This window comes from Antechinus flavipes, chromosome 1, assembly GCF_016432865.1.
Source record: "Antechinus flavipes isolate AdamAnt ecotype Samford, QLD, Australia chromosome 1, AdamAnt_v2, whole genome shotgun sequence".
Taxonomy (NCBI): domain Eukaryota; kingdom Metazoa; phylum Chordata; class Mammalia; order Dasyuromorphia; family Dasyuridae; genus Antechinus; species Antechinus flavipes.
In genome coordinates, this window is record NC_067398.1 from 27,775,753 (window position 1) to 27,797,400 (window position 21,648).

Below are 21,648 nucleotides of genomic sequence, written 5' to 3' on the forward strand. Positions count from 1 at the left end.
CATATACCATAATTTATTCAGCCATTCTCTACCTGATGGGCATCCACTCAGTTTCCAGTACCTTGCCACTACAAAAAGAGCTGCCACAAACATTTTTGCCCATGTGAGTCCTATCCCTTTTTTATGATTTCTTGGGAACACAGGCCGAGTAGAGACACTGCTGGATCAAAGGGTATGCACAATTTGAAAATTTTCTGAGCATAGTTCCAAATTGCTCTCCAGAATGACTGGATCCATTCACAATTCTACCAACAATGTATTAGTGTTCAAGTGTTCCCACATCTCCTCAAATACTTATTATTATCTTTTCCTCTCATCTTAGCCAATTTGAGAGGTGTGTAGTATTATTTCAGTTGCCTTAATTTGCATTTATTTGATAAATAGTGATTTAAAGCATTTTTTTCATATAACTAGAAATGGCTTTAATTTATTTATTGGAAAACTTCATATCCTTTGACCATTTATTGATTAGAGAACAGCTTGAATTCTTATAAATTTGAGTCAATTCTCTCTATATTTTATAAATGAGATCTTTATCAGAGATCTTGGATGTAAAACTTTTTTCCCTTCTAATCATTGGTTTTGTTTGTACAAAAACTTTTTGACTTACTATAATCAAAATTATCCATTTTGCATTCCACAATGTATTCTAGTTCTCCTTTGGCCACAAATGCCTTTCTTCACAGATCTGAGAGGTAAACTGTACTTTATTTTTCTAATTTGCTTATAATATCACTCTTTTTTTTTTCTGCTGAGACAATTATGGTTAAGTGCCTTGCCCAGGGTCATACAGCTAGGAAGTGGTAAGTGTTTGAGATCAAATTTGAACTCAGGTTCTCCTGACTTCAGGGCTGGTGTTCTGCCCACTGCACAACCTAGCTGCTCCTATAATATGTCTATGTCTAAATTAGAAACCCATTTTGACCATATAGGGTGAGTGAGAGTCAATACCTAGTTTCTACCATACTTATTTCCAATTTTCACAACAGTTTTCATCAAATAGTGAGTTCTTTTCCCTGAAGCTGGAGTCTTTGGGTCTATCAAACACTAGATTACTATAATCATTTACTATTGTGTCTTGTGAACCTAATCTATTCCACTGATTGACTACTTTATTTCTTAGCCAGTACCAAATTATTTTATTGACCATTGTTTTACAATATGGTTTTAGGTCTAGTTCAGCTAGGCCACCTTCATTTGCATTTTTAAAAAAATTATTACTCTGAAATTTTTGACCTTTTGTTATTCTGGATGAACTTTGTTATTATTTTTTTTTCTAGCTCTGTAAAATAGTTTCTTGGAAGTTTGATTGGTGACACTGGTGACACATTGGTGACACTGAATAAGTAGATTTATTTAGGTAATATTGTCATTCTTATTATATTAGCTTGCCTACCCATGATTAGATATGAATTTATTTGTGTGGAAAGTGTTTTGTAATATGTTCATATAGTTCCTGACTTTACCTTGGCAGATAGACTCCCACATATTTCATATAATCTACAGTTATTTTAAGTGGAATTTCTCTTTATATCTTTTGCTACTGGTAACATATAAACTGTTGATAATTTATGTGGATTTATTTATTTTCTGCAACTTTTCTAAAGTTGTGAATTGTTTCTAGTTATTTTCTATTGATTCTCTAGGATTCTTTAAGTATACTATTATATCATCTGCAAAGAGTGATAATTTGGTTTTCTCATTATCTTCTCTAATTCCTTTAATCTCTTTTTCTTCTCTTATTGACAAAGCTAACATTTTTAATAAAGTATTGAATAATAAGGGTGATAGTGATAGTTTCACCCCTGATCTTATTGTGACTAGTTCTGCTTTATTCCCCATTACATATGATACTTGGTGATGGTTTTAAATAGATGCTACTGATCATTTTAAGTAAAACTCCATTTATTTCTATGTTCTCTAGTGTTTTTACTAGGAATGGGTGTTCCATTTTGTTAAATGTTTTTTCTGCATCTATTGAGATTATGATGTTATTTTTCTTATTTTGATTACTGATGTAGTCAATTATGCTACTAGTTTTCCTAATATTCAACCAGCTGAGGCCAGCTCTCTATCCACTAGGCCATAGTGCTTCTCCTGAGATGTGTGCAAAATAGGGAACTTGGAAGAAGGATATCACATAAGCTGTAACAATGGGAAAATCGGGACTTTATCCAATTCAACAATTTCAAATTCAACAAATCAAGCAACACATGTTTGATGAATCATTTATAGGTCCTTCTATCAGGTGCTTACAATCTATTTGGGAAAGAAGAGTGAAACAGGAAATATACATAAATTCTCTTTGATGCAGAATTTCCAACCCTGGGGTTTTAAAAAAAAGTACATATGATTTGTTAATTGTTAATAGCAATGATTTGATTCTTTTAAATGGGGTTTGCCATGTATATACAAAGATTTGTCTAAATGGTAATATTTAACTTCTCTCCTATTTTGTTTACATTTAATTAACATTCAGATGATGAATATTTACCCAAATTAAAAAAAATCATCATTAAATGTTACTGGTTTCTGCTGTCAAGGAAGCATAAATTTTATTGGAATTCACTTCCCCTGAATCATCACAAGCACAGGAATTGTTACAAATAATAAATCTTTTGAATGATGTTTATGAAAGGAAGAGGGATAGTTCATGATGTATTAGGTGCAAGGTTTTATAGACACTTTCCTAAACAAACAAAAAAAATGCAAAAACTATTATTCTCAGACTTTTCCAAACATGAATTTTACTAACTCAGATCCAGTCAAAACCTTCCAAACTCTATGTTCCAGAAATAATTTCTCATGTTACTCCCCACTTTATATATGTTCTGTTATAGAGAGCTATATTATGCATTCCAATCTCTTTGCCTTTACTTATGTCATTCTATTCTCAAGTGTTCTCCTCTTCCCAGCTCTAACTATTATAACCCTACACATTCTTCAATATCTCCCTCACATACTACCTCCTTCATGAAACACATCTTATTTTCCACATAAGGAATCTCATCGTCCTTGCTATGATAGTATTTTGTACCTCTCCCATTTATTAATGACATTATAATTAATATTGTAGTTATCTGACACTTCTCTCCCTTCAAATCCTTGTTTCCTTAGTAAAAGCCCTGTGTTTATTCATCTGTGAATCTCCAGTTTTCCATTAAAAATGCATACTTCAAAATTTTTTTGCTGAATGTAATTGAATTAACTCCATACTTGACACCATTTGTTATCCAAATATCACCTGAATATCTAAGTTTTGGCATAGCCACCCTTCCAGACTCCTCCATTAAGTGGTTTATTAGCATCATATTTTGTTTGTTTGTTTCAGGTTCAGAAAATTAAAAAATTCATCCTCTGCATTTGATCAGCCATAGATATATATTAAAAATTGATTTTATTTTCATATTTTTTTCAATGTACATATGGCAACAAAATTGATTTCAAAATTCATGGTATCACTGAAGAATCACTTTTTATCATGGTAAAGTTTGCTCAGTTTTACAGACAAGAAAACATTGGAATGAAAACTATTGCCCCTTGCTATTTTTACAATACAGCTTTTTATTTATCACTTGCTTTTAAATATTATAGAAATATGTTTCTATTACACACACATATATACAACAGATATACATACATACATAAACAATGTATATGCATATGTGGGTATGTACTTGTGTGTATATATATATATATGTCTATATGTCCAGTTTCTGCTTTCATTTCTTAACCTTACTGAGTTATCACACAATTTGAATTGACATTTTTGATTCAAATGGATGAAAAAATCCATTTTTGGACTATCTATTATTTGGGTTATAATAAATAAGCAGTAAGATAACTGCTTATACTAATCATCAAATTACTACTTCTTCCAATTTCAAAAATTTCCCTTTGACACTGAAGCTATACAATTAGACATTGTATTTCAGGATAATTTGAATTTTATATTTCACTGTTTTGGTGTCCTTGGAGTTCTCTAGATCGACACTTTCTTCCCTCTTTTCTATACTTCTAGGAAATAGTGCTATGAATGTCTGAGAATATGATAATAACATTATCTGTTTCTATTTTAAGGAAATTACTATGATTCATGGTTTCCATTTAAAATCTAAATATTTCAGTTTCTGATGTCTGAAATATTTATTTTGCTACGTGTGTTTGCCCTATTTTTGCTATTATCTTTTTCTGCTAACCTTGAAATTTATGTGTTCCACAAATGGCCTTCCACTTCTTAGAGATTCTTTATGATCTTTAAGATTTTTTTTGAGACATTGACTCATCTTTGTATTTTTCTTTCAAAGACCTCATTCTTATCATTGTAGAGGCAAAATAAACTTTTTAAAATAGATCTTACTGAGTATTTGAAGCACTCTGTGTGGTCTTGCTCTAATTGTGTTTTTCCTTTTGATGGCCTAATTGTTGTTTTTGACGTTTTATTCCTTTCCCTCTTGGTTTCTTACTTTCTTTTATTCCACAAACCTTCATTGTATTGAAGCTTCTTTTTTGCTTACTCATTTCTTTGACATTTCTGATTTTCAGAAGAATTAATAACTAGAATAGGTTTTTTTTTTTTACTTTCCTTAATTTTGGGGGGGGACTTTTCTTCTCTTGTTTTGACATTATTATTATAGTATTTCTTTGTTTTTTTTTTGTATTATTCATTTGAGGTGATGGAGAGTTAGGTTTTCCCATTTATCCACACTACCAAGACTCTCTGTAGCTCAGCACTTCTGCATTATAGCCAGCCTTTGCCAATTGACCCAGACATTTTGTTACATCTTAGAATGAGGTGACATTACAAATAATAACTATTCATTGCCAGATATTATGTTAAGTATTTAAGAAATATAAAGAATCAAGCAAGGCATCTAAGAACTGGAATGTGGAAGTATTCTATCTGAAAGTGAATCCCAAGTGCTCACATTTATGACTTATGTGACTTGTAGCAATTCACTTAATTTCTCTTGGTCCTGACTTACTTCTCTGTGCAATAAAGAGTTAGACTACATTACTTTAAAATTGTATTTTCTGAGTCTTTCTCTATGATCACATTAAAAAAATACACTGGCTACTCTCTTAGGCCCTACAGGTGTCACCTTTGATGACCCAGAGAATGTAAGACAAAATCTTGACTGAGATCAGTTAAAAATGTTTTTTTCAGGATGACTTGAATTTTAGATTCCTTTGTGTTAGTGTGAATCCTATAGCTTGCCTCTTTGTGCTCTCTTTTTGATACTTCTAGGAAATAAAAATTCTGAAATGACATGGGTTAAATCAATTCAAGATCTTCACTAAGTCTAGAACCAATATGGTGATCCCTCAGGCACTGAGGGCTATTGAAATGTCTAAGAAGAAAGAAAATGACCTATTTTAGGACCTCTAGTCAAGTTTCCCATACTATTGTAGTAGAGTTAGGCACATGAGTGAACACTAGACAAATGTCCAGAGGAGGAGAGAAAAGGATGATGTTTTAAAGTAATTCAAGAAATTGATCCAATTCTTAGTAGTTGGATGCTAACAAACTCAAAGTATTGAAATGTTAAATTCCATCATGGGAGTATTTGTGACTATGGCAGAAATTAAATTACAAAATTAAATTAATGCAAAGCTGTTGCTACAGCCTTCCATGCAATTTAATTTATAGTTTGCATAAATAAAGAATTTGAATGCATTCATTTGTTTTCTTTGATTTTTTTTACCTTGTCCTTCTGGAGTTTCACCAAAGGGATTCACTTCAACCTGAGTAGCATCAATTTTCAGGAAGAGATTATACAGCTTCTTAATTTGATCTGCAGCCTAAATGTGATCAAGTGAGATGGAATTAGCCCCCAAAAAGTGAAAGAAAATGCATTTTGCTATGGTAATGGAACATTAAAAATAGAAACTTACATTTCTGTTCTATGTAAGGTTATCTGGAGAGAAACAAACCAGAATAACAATTTGACTATCAAATACTATTCATTAAGAAATACAATATTTTTACAATGGTCTAAAAGTGCTATTAAGCTTTTCTGTAAATTATCATGTCCTATTAACTGGATTATGCCACAGTATGAGCTGTAATCACTAATGTAAACAAGTTCAATTTGAGCAAAGGTAAACATGATTTTCAGAGTTTATAATGACTGTTTTCTCTACTATGGTAGAATCAGATTTTTTTTTCCATAAAAAGCCACAGTGATTAAACTCATCAATTTAAGTCTATAATCTGTGAAGATAAAATCAAATCAATTATCTAATCTTTATTAGAAGCTGTTATCAGGAAGGAAAGTTGAAGGCTTGGGCATTTTCCTGTTTTATCCACATGTAGCTGAAAAAGCAGCTCCTCTGTGACTGCTATACAGAAAAGTCTACCCAAAGGCTACAATGAATAAGTTTACCCACCTCATACTATTACACTCAACCATACAAAAAGGCTCAAAGCTTATGATGAGATTGAACTAGATTCATGACTTGTATAATTATGTTTGTGATATCCTTTCATGTTCACTGCCTATTAGAGTACCCTATTTGCCTCCCTTTTCCCTCTTAGTTCTTAGAGAGAATCATAAATAGTTGTCAGGACTGAACATTCTGACTTTTCAACAAGCAGCTTTGACTTGAGAACAGGAAGTTATGGAAATCAAGGGCAGTGTGAGCCTGCTACATCCCTCATCCTAAGCAAACATTCTTTTCCTTCAATGGAAAAAATAAAACTAGATAGTTGAATAGTGAATACATTCATTCTGTGAGTTCTAATTTTGTTGTTAAGAAAGTAGAAATCCCACAGTTATGTTCAATTCTTTTTCTTCCTCATGACCTCTCAGCATTAGTTAAAAGAAGAAATTTTCACCATAACAGGTAGGGGAGGGATAGCTCTGAATAACTGAAGAATTGATCACGGAGGATTTTGACTGTTTTACTTGGCCTAAGAGGGTACCAACAACGAGTGGAAGCTTCAGAGGTGGACAAATTTAGGTTCAATGTAAGGAAGAACTACCTCAACAGTTAGAATCATCCAAAAGTGAAATGGACTGCCTCAGGAGGTACTGTTTTTTTTTTTTTTTTCTCCTTCGAGATCTTCAAGTAAAGGTCATATGTCTACACACTGACCATGGTGTACATTGGATTTTTGGGAAAGCACTCATTGGCTACCAAGATCCCTTCCAACTTTGGCTATTTGTGTTTAGAGATGCTACTAGAGACATTTACAACATGTATCTGTAAGTTTTAAGAAACTTTAAGAAAATAATCAAATATTTTATCAACTTTAATATCATTAAGTCTTTTTTATTTCCTTCACAAAAGAGATGATATATTTTGTTTAAATTACTATCTTATTTTCAATAGGGTTAATTACTTAAAAATTTCAAGACTGAAAACTTGGTGTAGTAGTCTGCTACTAATATTAGTACTACTAGTAGTAATAGTCTACTAGCAGAAGATCAGAAGAGGATAAAGTTGGAGAGAGAGGGTTCTTGGATGTCATTTAGTCCAAAACCATCACATAAGGTGACACAAGTAATGACCATCAGAGGTATATGAATTCCGAGTTTAGGGAGAATGCTGTCTCCACTGTGATGTTTTCATAGGTGCCTTCACTGCATGTTCTAATGGATTGTAAGCTTCATGAGAAAGATCTGGGCTAAGACTGAGTGATCTTTTTACCTTCCAAGGCATCTTTTTTTCTCTGAAAATCATAGGAACTTCATAAATGTTTGTTGGATTGAATTGCATAAACACATCAGCAGGGTATTCAATAAAACATTTTTATGATTTTGTGAAGGTCATCAAATGAAAAATAACAATGTTGTAGCAGAGTGGATACCATCATGCTTTATATATCCATCTAAAATGCTCTACAATTACTCTTTTTAAAAAGAGACTGCAAACATTCTGGTATAGCATGTTTGAGATCCCTTGAATGAGGGTCTCTTTCAAAGATAACCATATGTATGAAGAGCTCTCAAGGGAGGTAGGTGGTCTTGTTTTGCCTTGACCCCTCTGATTCTTCACTGAACTAGATTCTGCAGGCCATGTTGCTAATTTAGTGAAACATATGTTTTCAGAAATTAATAATGTAGTTGATACTTGAGAATTCAGTACAGAAGGCCAAAATGCCAGTTCTGCTAGTGCCTTTCCTAAATCTCACTTTTTTCTTAACAAATATTTATGGCATTGAATCTTAATCTGAGAAACATATTGAGCAATTTCCCGTTAAAAATGGCATGCTCTTTTTGTTTGATTAGGAAGACTAAAAAGTCAAATTAGATTCATGAGAACAATTAAAAAGCTATTATACATACAGCCAAGAGGTCAATGTAGCACTACGCCAAACTAATATATGCAAATATTGTACATGTATGTCTGTGTATACATGCAAGCAAATGTGCATTGTGAAGGAGGGGAGAGGAAGGAAGGCAATTAAGTAGTACAGTTAGGAAGATACAGGTTCAAATATCATTTCTACCATTTTATAGTAGAGAAAACTGAGATTCAGTGTGAAGAAATTACTTATCTAATGTCACACAGCTAAATAAATGACCAAACTGGTAAATAAATTGAAGTTTTCTGATGTAATCTTTAGTTGATTAAAGTTTTTTTTTTTTTTTTTTTTTTTAAGAAAGTGTATTCTTCTCTTTCTCAGGCTTCGGCTGCTGTCTAACTTTAGGAATGCAGTCTGCTGAGTGTATAAACCTCAATAAATGCTTTATTTGATTTGGGAAAAAAAAACAGTAAAAAAAGAAGGAAAACATGTGGTTGACTCTGGGGATGTCAGCTGTACATGCGAGGTGAAAATAGCTTTCAGCTGCTTGTAATTGATAATTACTCCCCAGGCTATACAGGCCCTTCCATACTTTTACTTAATGCTGGTGATTCCTGTTCTGGGTGGCAATGGGAGATACTGCCTTTAGGTGTTATGGCAGCACGTATCCAATAAAAATACTTGTCGATTGACTGCTTGATTGATTGAGGATGCAGAGAGCAGGAGAAGACTAATGAGGAAAAGGAATCCTGGCATGAGAATGTGACAAAGGGAAAGAACAATGAAAAAGTAATGCAAGTGTGTGGAAATCATGACAGCATATCAGCACCAAGGTGATTTGTGTAGGAACAGATACTTGGGGCAGTGGGTTTGTCCCTAGAGTAGAACTTCATTAAGTTGATTTGGCCAAAATTTGGTCCTAAAACTTAATGAAGCTTATATGAGACAGCTAGGTGGAGTCAGGAAGACTAGAGTGCAAATTTTATCTCAGGTACTTGCTAGTTGTATGACCTTGCAAAAGTCACTGGGCAAATGACTTAAGCTTTGTTTGCCTCAGTTCCTCAATTCTGAAATGAGGATAATAATGGCATGTAGCTCATAGGGCTTCTGTGAGGATCAAAAGAGATATTTATAAAGCTTTTAGGGTAGTGCTTGACACAGAGAAGTGCTTAATAAATCCTTAATAATCCTTATAAATACTTGGTCACTTTTTCCCCCTCTTGGTATGGCCTGCACAGCATAGGCTGGCAGAGTGAACTTGGAGTCAGGAAATTCTACCTTAAGTACTTACTAGCTTTAATGTGTTGGCAAGATATGAATTCTCTCTGCGCCTTAATTTCCTCAGCTGTAAAATGGGGATAATAACAGCATTTACATCATAGCATCAAGCAAGATCACATATATCAAGATCTTTTAAATCTTAAAGAGCTATGAAAATGCTGTTATCATTGGCAGTAGCAATAATACTACTAATTTATCTAATGCTTCTGGGTCAGAGGCTATATGATACCAGCCTCCCTGTGTCTTTTGATAGCATGTATCTGATACTTGGGGATGAGGATACTAAATCAAATGAATGGAATGGTGATTTCCACATCAGAAAACAGATACTTGATGAAAGGGGCTAAGAAGATCCTGAGCATCAGGGCATTCACAAGAATCCAGATACTGATATTCCCCTACCCTAGTGTCTTCACCTTCCATAGTACAGCTTAATCATCCCTACTACCTTTCCTTGATACATGCTCGGCACTCCCTCTTCCTTTACAAGTTCTTTTCATGCTTCATATTCCTATTCTTGGGCTCCCCCTTCCTCAGTGAACCTAGAGCCCAGAAGGCTATGGCCAAATTCCAAAACTGACACATATTAGCTTTGTGACCATTTATGGTAAATCATTTACCATCATTGAACCTTAGTTTCTTCATCTGTAAAATGGAGATAATGCCTGCACTTACTACCATGACAAGTTTTGAGGAAATTGTTTATAAAATCTTATATAGATGTGAGCTAACATTAATATAATTTTCCATGTCTCTTAAATACTTCAATCTTGAGTATAATTTCACTGTATATTTCTTATTATAGCTCTTTTAATTTCTCCTCTAGGAATTTGGATGCTATCAAGTGGCAACGTGGTTCATATATGTTTAGTATTGATCAAGTTTATTTTCTATGGTACCCTTTAGCAAAATGTAGTTCATCTCCTTATCTCTTTTAATTAGATCTATTTTTGCTTTTGCTTGATGCGAGATTATGATCATTATCATGCTTTTTTTTTTTTTTACTTCAGCTGAAGCATAATAGATTTTGCTCCTGCCTTTTACCTTTAGTCTGTGTATATCACTCTGCTTTAAATGAGTTTCTTGTAAATAACATAAGATTCTGTCTTTTAACCCAAACTGTTATTCACTTCCACTTTATGAGTTCATCCCATTCACATTCACAGTTAAAATTATTAACTGTGTATTCCCTACCATTCTGTTTCCCCCAAGTTATACTTTTTCTCTTTCTTTTCCTCCTTTGCCCCCAACCAGTGTTTTCCTTCTGACCACCACTTCTCTCAATCAGTCCTCTCCTTATATAGCCTCTTCCCTCTTTTTCATCCCTAACCCCTTCTATTTCTGCTCTCCCTTCTATTAGCCTCCCCTTTTCTTTTCTTCTTTTCTCTGTTACTTCCCTAGGAGGTGAGATAACCTATCAAATAAAATTGGTCAGAAATTCTCTATTTAAACCAAATGCAATGATATTAAGATTAACACAATACTTATCCCTCTCCATTCTTTCCCTTGATGGTAATACATATTTTTCACCTCTTCATATGATGTAATTTACTCCATTTTACCTCCTCTTTCCTCTTCCATTACAATCCATTTCTACCCCTAGTTTCTTTTTTATATCACCACAATAAATCATATTATACTTACACCTTCTAAGTACACCCCTAACAAAAATATAGTTCTCAAGAATTAAACATATAATCTTTCCATATAGTGCTATAAGCTGTTTAACTTTTTTAAAAAAACTTAAGTTTTTTTCTTCCCTTTTTACCTTTTTATACTTGAGTTCTATATTTGAAGATCAAATTTTCTGTTCAGCTCTGGTGTTTTCATCAAAAATAAATTAAATTCCCTTATTTTATTTAATGTCCATCTTTTCCCCTGAAATATAACACTTATTTTTGCTGGATAATTGATTCTTCACTGCAGTTCAAGCTCATTTGCCCCCCAGGGTATCATATTCTAGGCCTTTTGATGCTTTAAAGTGGAATTATCTGAGTCCTGAGTAATCCCAATAGTAGTTTCTTGATATTTGAATTGTTTCTTTCTGGCTGCTTATAGTATTTTCTCCTAGATCTTGGAGTTTTCATTTTGGAATCTCTTTCAGGAGATGATCAGTGGATTGTTTCAATGGTTATTTTACCCACTGGCTCTAGGATATCAGGACAGTTTTCCTTGGTAATTTCTTGAGAGATGTTATCTGGGCTCTTTTTTTTTTTTCATTGTGGTTTTCATATAATCCAGTGATTTTTAGATTATCTTTCTTGGAGTTATTTTCTAGGTCAATTGTTTTTCTGATGAAATAGCTCAGATTCTCTTCTATTTTTTCATGTTTTGGATTTTGTTTGACTGATTCCTGATGTCTCATTGATCATTCACTTTCATTTGTTCAATTCTAATTTTAGTGAATTATTTTCTTTAGTTAACTTTTTAAATCTCCTTTTACATATGGCCAACTGAACTTTTAAATGAGATGTTCTGTTCATTGGATTTTTGCTTTCATTCGATCAATTCTATTTGTGGATTCTATCACTTTGAAACCCATTCAGAGGCTTCATCTGGTGTTGATCTGAAGGAAGCCAGGAAGAATTCAGACAAAGACCTGTCTACTCTTTGCCATCTTGGCTCCACCCCCTTAGGTCAATGTCAAATAATCAATTATATTCTTAATTATGTTCTAATTTTTCATGTCAACATATTTCAATTAGACTATAATAACTTTGGAGACAAGTAGATTTTTTTTTCCCTATAGGAATACTTATATAGCTCCTAGCACAGGGCTGGCAATCATATTGGTATTAACTGATAAAGGTATAACTGAAATAAATTGTATTTTTTCAATATATTGGTAGATTGCAAGTGATTTCAAAAAAGAAAGCTAACTGGTATATAAATGATCATTTTAAATGTCCATTAGTTACATAAATGAACAAATAATGTGGATTTCCTGTGTTCTAAATTTACTTATCTAATAGAGATAAACAATTACTTCCTATCCCCTAATAACAATAACAACAGAGAGTGCCTAAAATACCATTTTTAAAACTAATGTAGATATTATAGACTTGTTGCATCAATTCAAATCAATCAACATTTATCAAGTGCCTTCTATGTGGGAAGGAAAGAAATATTTGTCTTCATCATAGTTCAAATGACTCTAAAACACATCATATTCTTCAGCCTTCGTTGTGTTGGATGGACAGGCCAAGATCAAATGAATCAATTTACTAGCTAACTTATTATCATTGTCATAAGAAATAAACTGTACACATTGTGAACATATTAGTTCATCATACCTGAGTTTTCAGGGCACCATGGAAGCCCAAATTTTCTGCCATTTTCTGTGCTTGGCTATCCTTTAGTCCTTCAAATATATCAATTTCCTCCTATTAGAGCAGAATGAATAAACAGAATTAAGTCATTCAGTTGGAAAGATTTACAACTTCAAAAGAAAAGCAATCAGTATATATTTGCAAATTAGTAATTAAAGCCTGGCCATTTGCCAGAATTCTCTGAGTGGTGCTATTGGAGTTGCCTATAGGGTATGTTTTAATTACCATCCCAATCTATGAAACAGTCCTTCCAAAAACTATATAATTCTTCAGGGTGGCATGCTGACAAGACACTATGACACCCGTTTTCACTTTTAATTACCATACAGATGGCATTGACGAATATTTAGTCAGTTAATTTTTATGACATCTCTTGGAAAGCTTCCAAAGCATAGTTCTCCTGCCCAATGTTGCTGCTAAGTTTAGCACATTTCTTACATAGGTTAAATATTACTTTAATATTTAAACATAATAATTATCATTATCATAGAATGTTAATATGATTCTAGATTTATATGGTGCTATTCTTCTAAAGAACCTAAGCCACCTTTCTCATCCATTATTCCATTCATACCTATAGTAATTGAGCAGCTTAAATTGTGCTCCCTGATTAACAGCAAAGGTAGTATGGATGTCAGCTTATCACGTCTTTATCTTATTTTCTGAAGTTGTTAGGTTCAATGGGAAATATTTGCAAAAAGTACTTTTGTCTAGAGAATCACAGATCTGCTCATGAGAGTCATAAATTGAAAAGGGAAGGACAAGAGCGGAAAACTGCCTCCATGCATCCATCACCCTAAGTACCATAAGAAAAAGCTATGACATGTGAAAAATAGAAATATCCAAGCAAATACAGGAGTTGGTATCCAAGAAAGAAAGGCAGCTAATTGACATAGAGCCTAATGTGTGGGACATGGAGTTGGAAAAAAGTGAGTTCAAACTTTGCATGAGATACCAATCATATGACCATGGTTAAGTCACTAAACCATAGTTGCCTTGCAAAAGGGGATGGGAGGGCAGCGAAGTGATGCAGTGGATAGAATACTTGTTCTGCAGTCAGGAGGACCTGAGTTCAAATCTGGCCTCGGACACTGAGAATTACTAGTTGGGTTGGGATAAGTCATTTAATTCCAAATTGTCTCACCAAAAAAAAAAAAAAAAAAAAAAAAAAAAAAGGTTGTAGAGCTGCCCAAGTTAGTTAATCTACAGAAAATATTTTATAAACCTTGAAGATCTAAATAAATAACATAAAGGGAAAAAGAGAAAGAATACAAGAAAAATCCAGGAATAAAATCCCTAGCCTATGTCTATATACACATAGCCAAAGCAAAGGATAAAGCCAACACAAAGGACAAACTAGAGATGCTAATGCTCAGAGCCAAGTTTGCCTTTGTGAATATCATTGAGAAATGGTGCAATGAAATTCATAAGTGGAAAATGGCTTTGGAAATTAACCAACTTTCCAGAATGAAAATCTTTTATTTAAAAGATGCAATATTCACAAAGGAAAAAAGGGGCTTTGTGTTTGCGTGCTTGCGTGTGTGTATGTGTGTGTGTGTGTGTGTGTGTGCACATATAGGGAGGAGGGGGACTATCACAGAGCAAAATTATATTGCATGGGAACAATAATTTTGAGGATTAGAAGAATAAGAAGTGGTATGTGATAGAAAATATGCAGTTGAAAGTTAAGGCAGGGGAAAGCAGAAGTAACACTATCATCCGAGTAAACTTTAGAATATCTGAAATGAAAAAGTGAAATAGATAAAGACTTTTTGAATCAAATCCTAAGTAAGATAAAGATATCACGGACTTCCATGATCCACATATCTACTGGAATACTCTTTCTTCATGTAAAGCAAAGAGCTAACAAGTTCTTCATTTGTCTTCATGCTTCTTTCAACATTGAAAAATTCAAAAGCTTTAATAATATAGATCTACCTGCTGAATTGAAATGTTGCTAGGTTTGGGGGCTAATCAAATTCTACCTAAAAATCTATAATGAAAGAAATAAATCACAGAGATAGTCTGTTGTGATACTCCTAAGCCATATATTGGGAGAGCATATTGCAAAAAATTCAGAAATAATAAAGAGAGAATCCTATTGCCTGAAATTCCATATTAAAAGTCCTCCTAGAAAGAGAAAAGCTCAAAAATAAAATTCTGAAGATAGCAAGTAAATGATTCTGAAGAACCACAAAGGAACAAAGCTAGAAGATAAAAGAAGGAAGAAGAAACAATCATAATGGATAATGATGAGAAAGCAATGTTATATAATTCTATATTTGGATTCTATTTACTCTGGAAAAATGATTTCTGAACTGCAGATATTTGGAAAAATAGCCAATGAAGAATTGAAACACAAGGTAAGTATTGAGCTGAGAAAACAATATCTATTTGCCCTACGTGAGTTCAGGTTATTTAACTCAAATGAACCATAATTCAGGATTGTAATATAATTGGCATATATGTGATTGAATGAGAAACAGTCTTTTATATTTGAAAGAGATGAAGATTACAAGAGGTCACAAAGGTAAAGAAAAGGTAAAGAATATCCTAATCTGTTTAATTATTATTACAATAGAAACTTGCAACTATAGGCTAAAATGCTTATTTATAATTTCTGGTGAAATTCTGGAATACATTACTAAAAGGATACTTGTTGAATATTTAAAAAGGGATCCAGTGATCACAAAATATTTTTCAAAATCTCTGACTTCATTTCCTTTTTTGTGATATAGCTGTTTAATTGGAGAAGGATGCCTGTCAAATTTGTAGATGAAACAAAATTAGGAGGATAAGCTAACATGGGCACAATGGTCAGGATTGAAAAGACAGTGCAATAGGTTAGAGGGTATCTTGAATAGAGGAACATGAAATATAGACAAGATTACTATTAAGTCGTACAATTTCATAGACTCACAGGTCAAGAAAGGTTGGGTCAAGGTCCTTCACACTTTAGTTTTGGGAAAGAAATACAGGTTAATTGATAAGATAGGTACCTTGAGAACTGGATAAACAAAGGGATGGGAAGAGTAGCAATTCTTCCCCTGGAGGGAGATCTTAAAATCCTCCTCGGCTCTGTTCTGTTCAACAATTTTATCGATGACTAGGACAAAGCTGATTATCCAATGTGTGGTAGCAAAAAATCAGATGGATCACTGATATATTAGTATGATAAAAATGAGGCTCCAAAATATTGTAATAATTTATAACAATGAGTTGAAGATAAGATACAATTTAATGGGGAGGAGGGAGGAGGAAAGAGAAAGAGAGAGAGAGAGAGAGAGAGAGAGAGAGAGAGAGAGAGAGGTTCAGAGACAGAGAGACAGAGAAACAGAAAGAGACTAAGACTGAGACACAGAGTAACAGAGACAGAGAAAAACAGTGAGACAGAGAGAAAGAGAGACAGACAGAGATCTTAATCTATTGAAAGGTTTTTAGAAGACCATTATTTACAATTCAAAAAAATTGAAAATAAAAGAATAATGGTTAAATCATTCATGGTGCTTTACTACTAGAAAATATTGACAATGATAAGAAACATTAGGGGAAAAAAATCTTTCTGAATAAAAATGGGGGGAAAGGAGCCAAGAGAGTAGGAAAATACAATGTTACTTTACAGGAAGAAAAGGGAATAGGAATTGATAAAGAATTGTGATGGAAACTTTAAATGCATGGATAAAAAATCTGATAATTTAGTACAGTGAAATTTTTACAGCAAATATAACTAGCTTCATTTAATGTATGACATATTTTTTTAAGGCATAGAATCTAGACCTGGAGAAGTGATAAGTCCACTGTACTCTGCCCTATTCATATACAGATAGAATATTGTGTCTGGAATATAATCTGGAAACTATGTTTTAGGTTGAATACAGAAGAAAGAAAATATGAAGGGAGAAAAAGAAGAATCGAAATAAGGAAGGAAAAAAGAAGAAATGGAAGGAGAGAGAGAGAAATGAGGAAGGAAAAGAAAGAAGGAAGAAAGGATCATTTATTAAATACCTGCCATGTTTCAGGCATTGTAGTAAAATTTTACAAGCATCATCTCGTTTTACATTTTTTTTAACTGAAAAGCTGTAAAGCTTCTAGGTACATTTGACTGGAAAGCGAAGACGTCTTCATATCATTTCAGATAAGGACCAATTTGAGAAATAAATGAGAAGGAGTAACTTACTATAGCAATTTAAAAAGAAACAATTTAAGAGAGTTGGAGAAGTCAGGAGGGGGAGGTTTGTAAGGATGTCATAGAAAAAGCAAGAAGTAAATTGCTATAATGATATTAAAGTACATTTAGTAATAGTAATAATTTCAAACATACATAGAATAAGGTTTTGTATTTAAATTGTAAAGCAAAATTATATTTTGAAAATAAACATAAGGGGAAAAAAATCTGGATTTCCCTATTTCAACCAGACTGCAAACCAAGGATTACTAATGGGCTTGGTCCTACTTTAAGTTTGAACTTGCTTCATTTCTTATTTTTAAAATAATATTTTATTTTCACCCAATTACATATAAAACAATTTTAACATTTTTTTTTGAGTTTTGAGTTGCAAATTTTAACTTTCTCTCCCTTCCTTTCTTATTCCCTGAAAAAGTAAGCAATCTGATACAGGTTATACATGTGCAATCATGTAAAACATATTTCCATTTTAGCATTTTGTAAAAACAAAGCAATATAAAGATCAAAACCAGAATAACCTTAAAAAAAAGGGAAAAAAAACAGAAAGAAAATGAAAATATTATGCTTCAGTCCATATTTAGATTCTATCAGTTCTTCCCCTGGAAGCAGATAGTATTTTGCCATGGTGAGTCTTTTGGAATTGTCCTGTTTTATTGTATTACTGGAAATAACTCAGTTATTAATATTCATAGTTGTTCATCATGTCATGTTGTTACCATGTACACTGTTCTCCCAGTTCTGCTCCTTCACTTTATGTTAGTGCATATGCCATTTTGACTTATCTAGGTACGTGGTTTGATCTGTTGGTCTATGCCCAGTTGCTGCCATATTATTTTTCTAGTTTTCACAGCAGTTGTCAAATAGTAAGTTTTGGGATCACTGGGTTTATAAAAACACTAAATTATTATAGTCATTTATTACTGAATCTTGTGTGTACCTATTCTATTCTACTGAACTACCACCATGTTTCTTAGCCAGTACCAGATAGTGTTGATGATTTTATAACACAGTATAGCAAGGCCCCTTTCAGATTTTTTTTCATTAATTCCTTTATTAGTCTTGACCTTTTGGGATTCCAGATGAATTATATATTTTTATCTCTATATGACAATTATTTGGCAGATTGATTAGCTTAGCACTGAAAGAAGTATTAATTCAGATAGAATTGTCATTTTTATTATATAGGCTCAACTTGCCCATGATAAATTAATATATTTTCCAGTTATTAGTTCTGTGAAAAATGTCTTCTACTTGTGTTCACATAGTTCCTGATTTTTTCTTGGCAGGTAGATTCCCATATACTTTATATTATCTATTTTTAAATATAATTTCTCCTTCTCTTTCTTGCTGCTGGACTTTTTTTTTTTTTTTTTTTTTTGTAATAAGTAGAAATGCTTTATGTGGGTTTAATTTATATCCTGAAACTTCTTTTCTAAACTAAATTATTTCAACCCGTTTTTTGGTTGAAACTCTAGGATTCTCTAAGTATAACCTCATATTAGCTGCAAAGAATGGTAATTTTATTTCTTATTTTTTTTCTATTTGCTTCATTTCTGACCAGGGAAAATTGACCCCTCCTTAACTAACCTGGTGACACGTGTTTCTTCAAACACAGTATGATAATGCTGAATGAAATGCTGAGACTCCATTGTCTTAGCTCACTAAAAGCTTTTGGCCTCAAGTGATTGTCTCTGTTAGGAGCTGAGATTATATGCATGCTCAAACTGTCCAATAAGAAACATTTTTCAATGAGAAAAAAACTATATTTTGCCATAAAACTTTCTTGTGCTTCTATTAAAACAAGGTTATATTAAAAAAAATCTATCAATAAGTTTAGCTGCATACAAATCTGGTTTCTCATTCACAAAGACCTAAATTCAAGTCTTATCTCTGACATATCCTAGTTCTATGATCCTGGATATCATTAAATCTCTTACTGCTCTAGGAAAATCTAAGAATCTAGGCTTCAGATAAGATATCACTCTCCATGAACATTTAGATCTTCTTCATTTGGGTGTTCCCTATACTGGGGAAATAAAAGCTCCAATTATATTTTAAGAGGATATTTTTTCAATGAGGAAAATAGAATTTTCCATCTGAATTAAATGGAAATTGAAATTTCCATTTAAATGTTGTGCTGTGATATATATATATATCTCATACCCAAATATATGCAATTTATTTACACACATATATGCCTACACACTACACACACACACACACACACACACACACACACACACACACACACACACCAGGGATTGAGGTTAAGAAATCCTTAACAAAAGTTGCCACAGCATCCCCTGATGGAAATGGCATCATCTCATTATAGCTCGTTTGGAAGGATCAGATGAGATAATGTGCACAAGGCCTTTGAAAGCGTTATAATATAACATAAATCTGGCTCTGTAGTCTTGGAAGCAATAAGAATAAGAAACAAGTAGTTCATTTTGAATTCTAGACAGAAATAGCCAACTTAAGTTTTTATGATAACTTTTTAAAAATTGAGCTAGGGACAAAATTTGCAATTTTCCTGATGATAATACCGAGTGATCAAGTCTTCTCTCTCAATGTTGGTCAGCATCTCTCCTATAATTAAGTCTTAAAAAAAATCATTTGAGGCACTGAGAGGTTGATTTACTGTCCAGGGTCTCACAAGTACAAATAGGGCAGAGGAGAGATCTGGGTTTTTTTCTGGTTTCAAAGCCAGCACTCTCTCAATTAAGCCATGCTGCTTCCCTACTATATAAAAATGCCTATGTAATCCAAATCAGTTTCTATATAGACAAAGGCAGCGAATCAGAAAGTAGTTTAATAGGAGGAGGTAGTTAAATGGAAATTACTAAAATGTAAAAGCAAGAGCCAGAAGAAAATTGTCCTTTCATATTTTTTCATGCCTGGTCAAGGAATCTGTATTTTAACATAGAGGAAAGAGGGAGCCACTGAAGATTTCTAAGTAGGTGAGGCTACATGTCAAGCAGAGCTGTGGTTTTCTAGTATTTTCCCCAATAGCAACAAAGAAAGAAATTTTCTTTAATTTAAATATACCTTAAAAATTAATTCTGGAGTAGTGGCTGCCACCTCTTCAATGTCAACCCCTCCTTGGGGGCTGCCAACCAGCACTGGGCCATTACAGGATCTGTCCATCAAAATAGCCAGGTAGGTTTCTCTAGAAATATCCAGGGCTTCAGCAACCATCACCTGCCAAATTAGCAAAAGAAGAACATTGATTTGGTATTGGATCTGACCCACCCCATTTTTCCCACTCAAAAAATAGACCTCAACAAAGGTGCTACAAGGCTAAAAGCAGTTTTATTCTGTGACTCTCAAAATACTGTCGCCTGAGCTCCTGGGAAATCTGAGAAGCTCCATTCTTACAGTGCATAATGCCCATTTTCACCTCCCTAATTGATCCTGTTAACTTGCTAAAGTGACAGTTATTTGCTTTGCCTGAAGGAACCTTCCCACTTTAATCATTTCCTTTTTTCTTTCTTGAGAAACTGTTACTTAAGGGGAAAAAAAGTCCTATCAAGCAGCTGTTATTTTAATTCAAGAGTTTAGCACCAAAGATACATTAGTAGAATCTTTTTTTTTTCCTACCTCATATAGGAAACCCAGTTAGCCTGACAACTGAAGGAATATTTTATAGAGAGTAACTTTTGGCCAGTGACTGTAATGTACTTCCTCCTCTGCCCTCACTTGCCCACCCTCCCCAGAAGATGCCTCCTATGCATCATTCTGCATCTCGAGAATTGCCTTCCACATGAAGCCTTTCCAGACCATCAACATCCCACTACGGATGCCCTCCCTCTCAAACTGATTTATATTTATTGCCATTTGGCATCTTCATTTTTATTCTATTTATAATTAATTATATATTCTTCTTGTGTCCTGTGTTAAATTATAAATTCATTGAGAATAGGGATTATTTTATTTGCATCCTCCTCATCCAACACAGAGATGTTGAACTCAGCCTCAAAATTATGGAAGATAGCAGATTAAAATGTAACTGAGAAGTGCCTTCATGACAAAACAAATACAAATACAATATCAGTAATGTAATGTGAATTTATGATTTCAAGTCAATATGTGGCTGTCAGAGATCCCATGACTACTTGAATTTGATAACACAGTCCCTGGTAACCCACACTTAACACCATATACCAAGATAAGATCAAAATGGGTCTATGACCTAGGCATAAAGAACGAGATTATAAATAAATTAGAGGAACATAGAATAGTTTATCTCTCAGACTTGTGGAGGAGAAAGAAATTTGTGACCAAAGATGAACTAGAGACCATTACTGATCACAGAATAGAAAATTTCGATTACATCAAATTAAAAAGCCTTTGTACAAATAAAACTAATGCAAACAAGATTAGAAGGGAAGCAACAAACTGGGAAAACATTTTCACAGTTAAAGGTTCTGATAAAGGCCTCATTTCCAAAATATATAGAGAACTGACTCAAATTTATAAGAAATCAAGCCATTCTCCAATTGATAAATGGTCAAAGGATATGAACAGACAATTTTCAGAGGATGAGATTGAAACTATTACCACTCATATGAAAGAGTGTTCCAAATCATTATTGATCAGAG

At 33.3% G+C, this 21,648-nt stretch overlaps 1 protein-coding gene across 2 annotated transcripts in view; it reads right to left on the reverse strand.

Moving 5' to 3' along the window:
* The window catches only part of SUCLG2 (succinate-CoA ligase GDP-forming subunit beta), a 311,455-nt gene that overhangs the window by 142,628 nt on the left and 147,179 nt on the right, over nt 1-21,648 (reverse strand). For both annotated transcript variants that reach the window (XM_051980490.1, XM_051980497.1), the window contains exons 5-7: nt 20,096-20,248; nt 12,826-12,915; nt 5,706-5,802 (exon numbers count right to left, since the gene is read on the reverse strand). In XM_051980490.1, the coding sequence (XP_051836450.1) occupies nt 5,706-5,802; nt 12,826-12,915; nt 20,096-20,248 (340 nt within the window). The remainder of the gene's footprint in view (nt 1-5,705; nt 5,803-12,825; nt 12,916-20,095; nt 20,249-21,648) is intronic.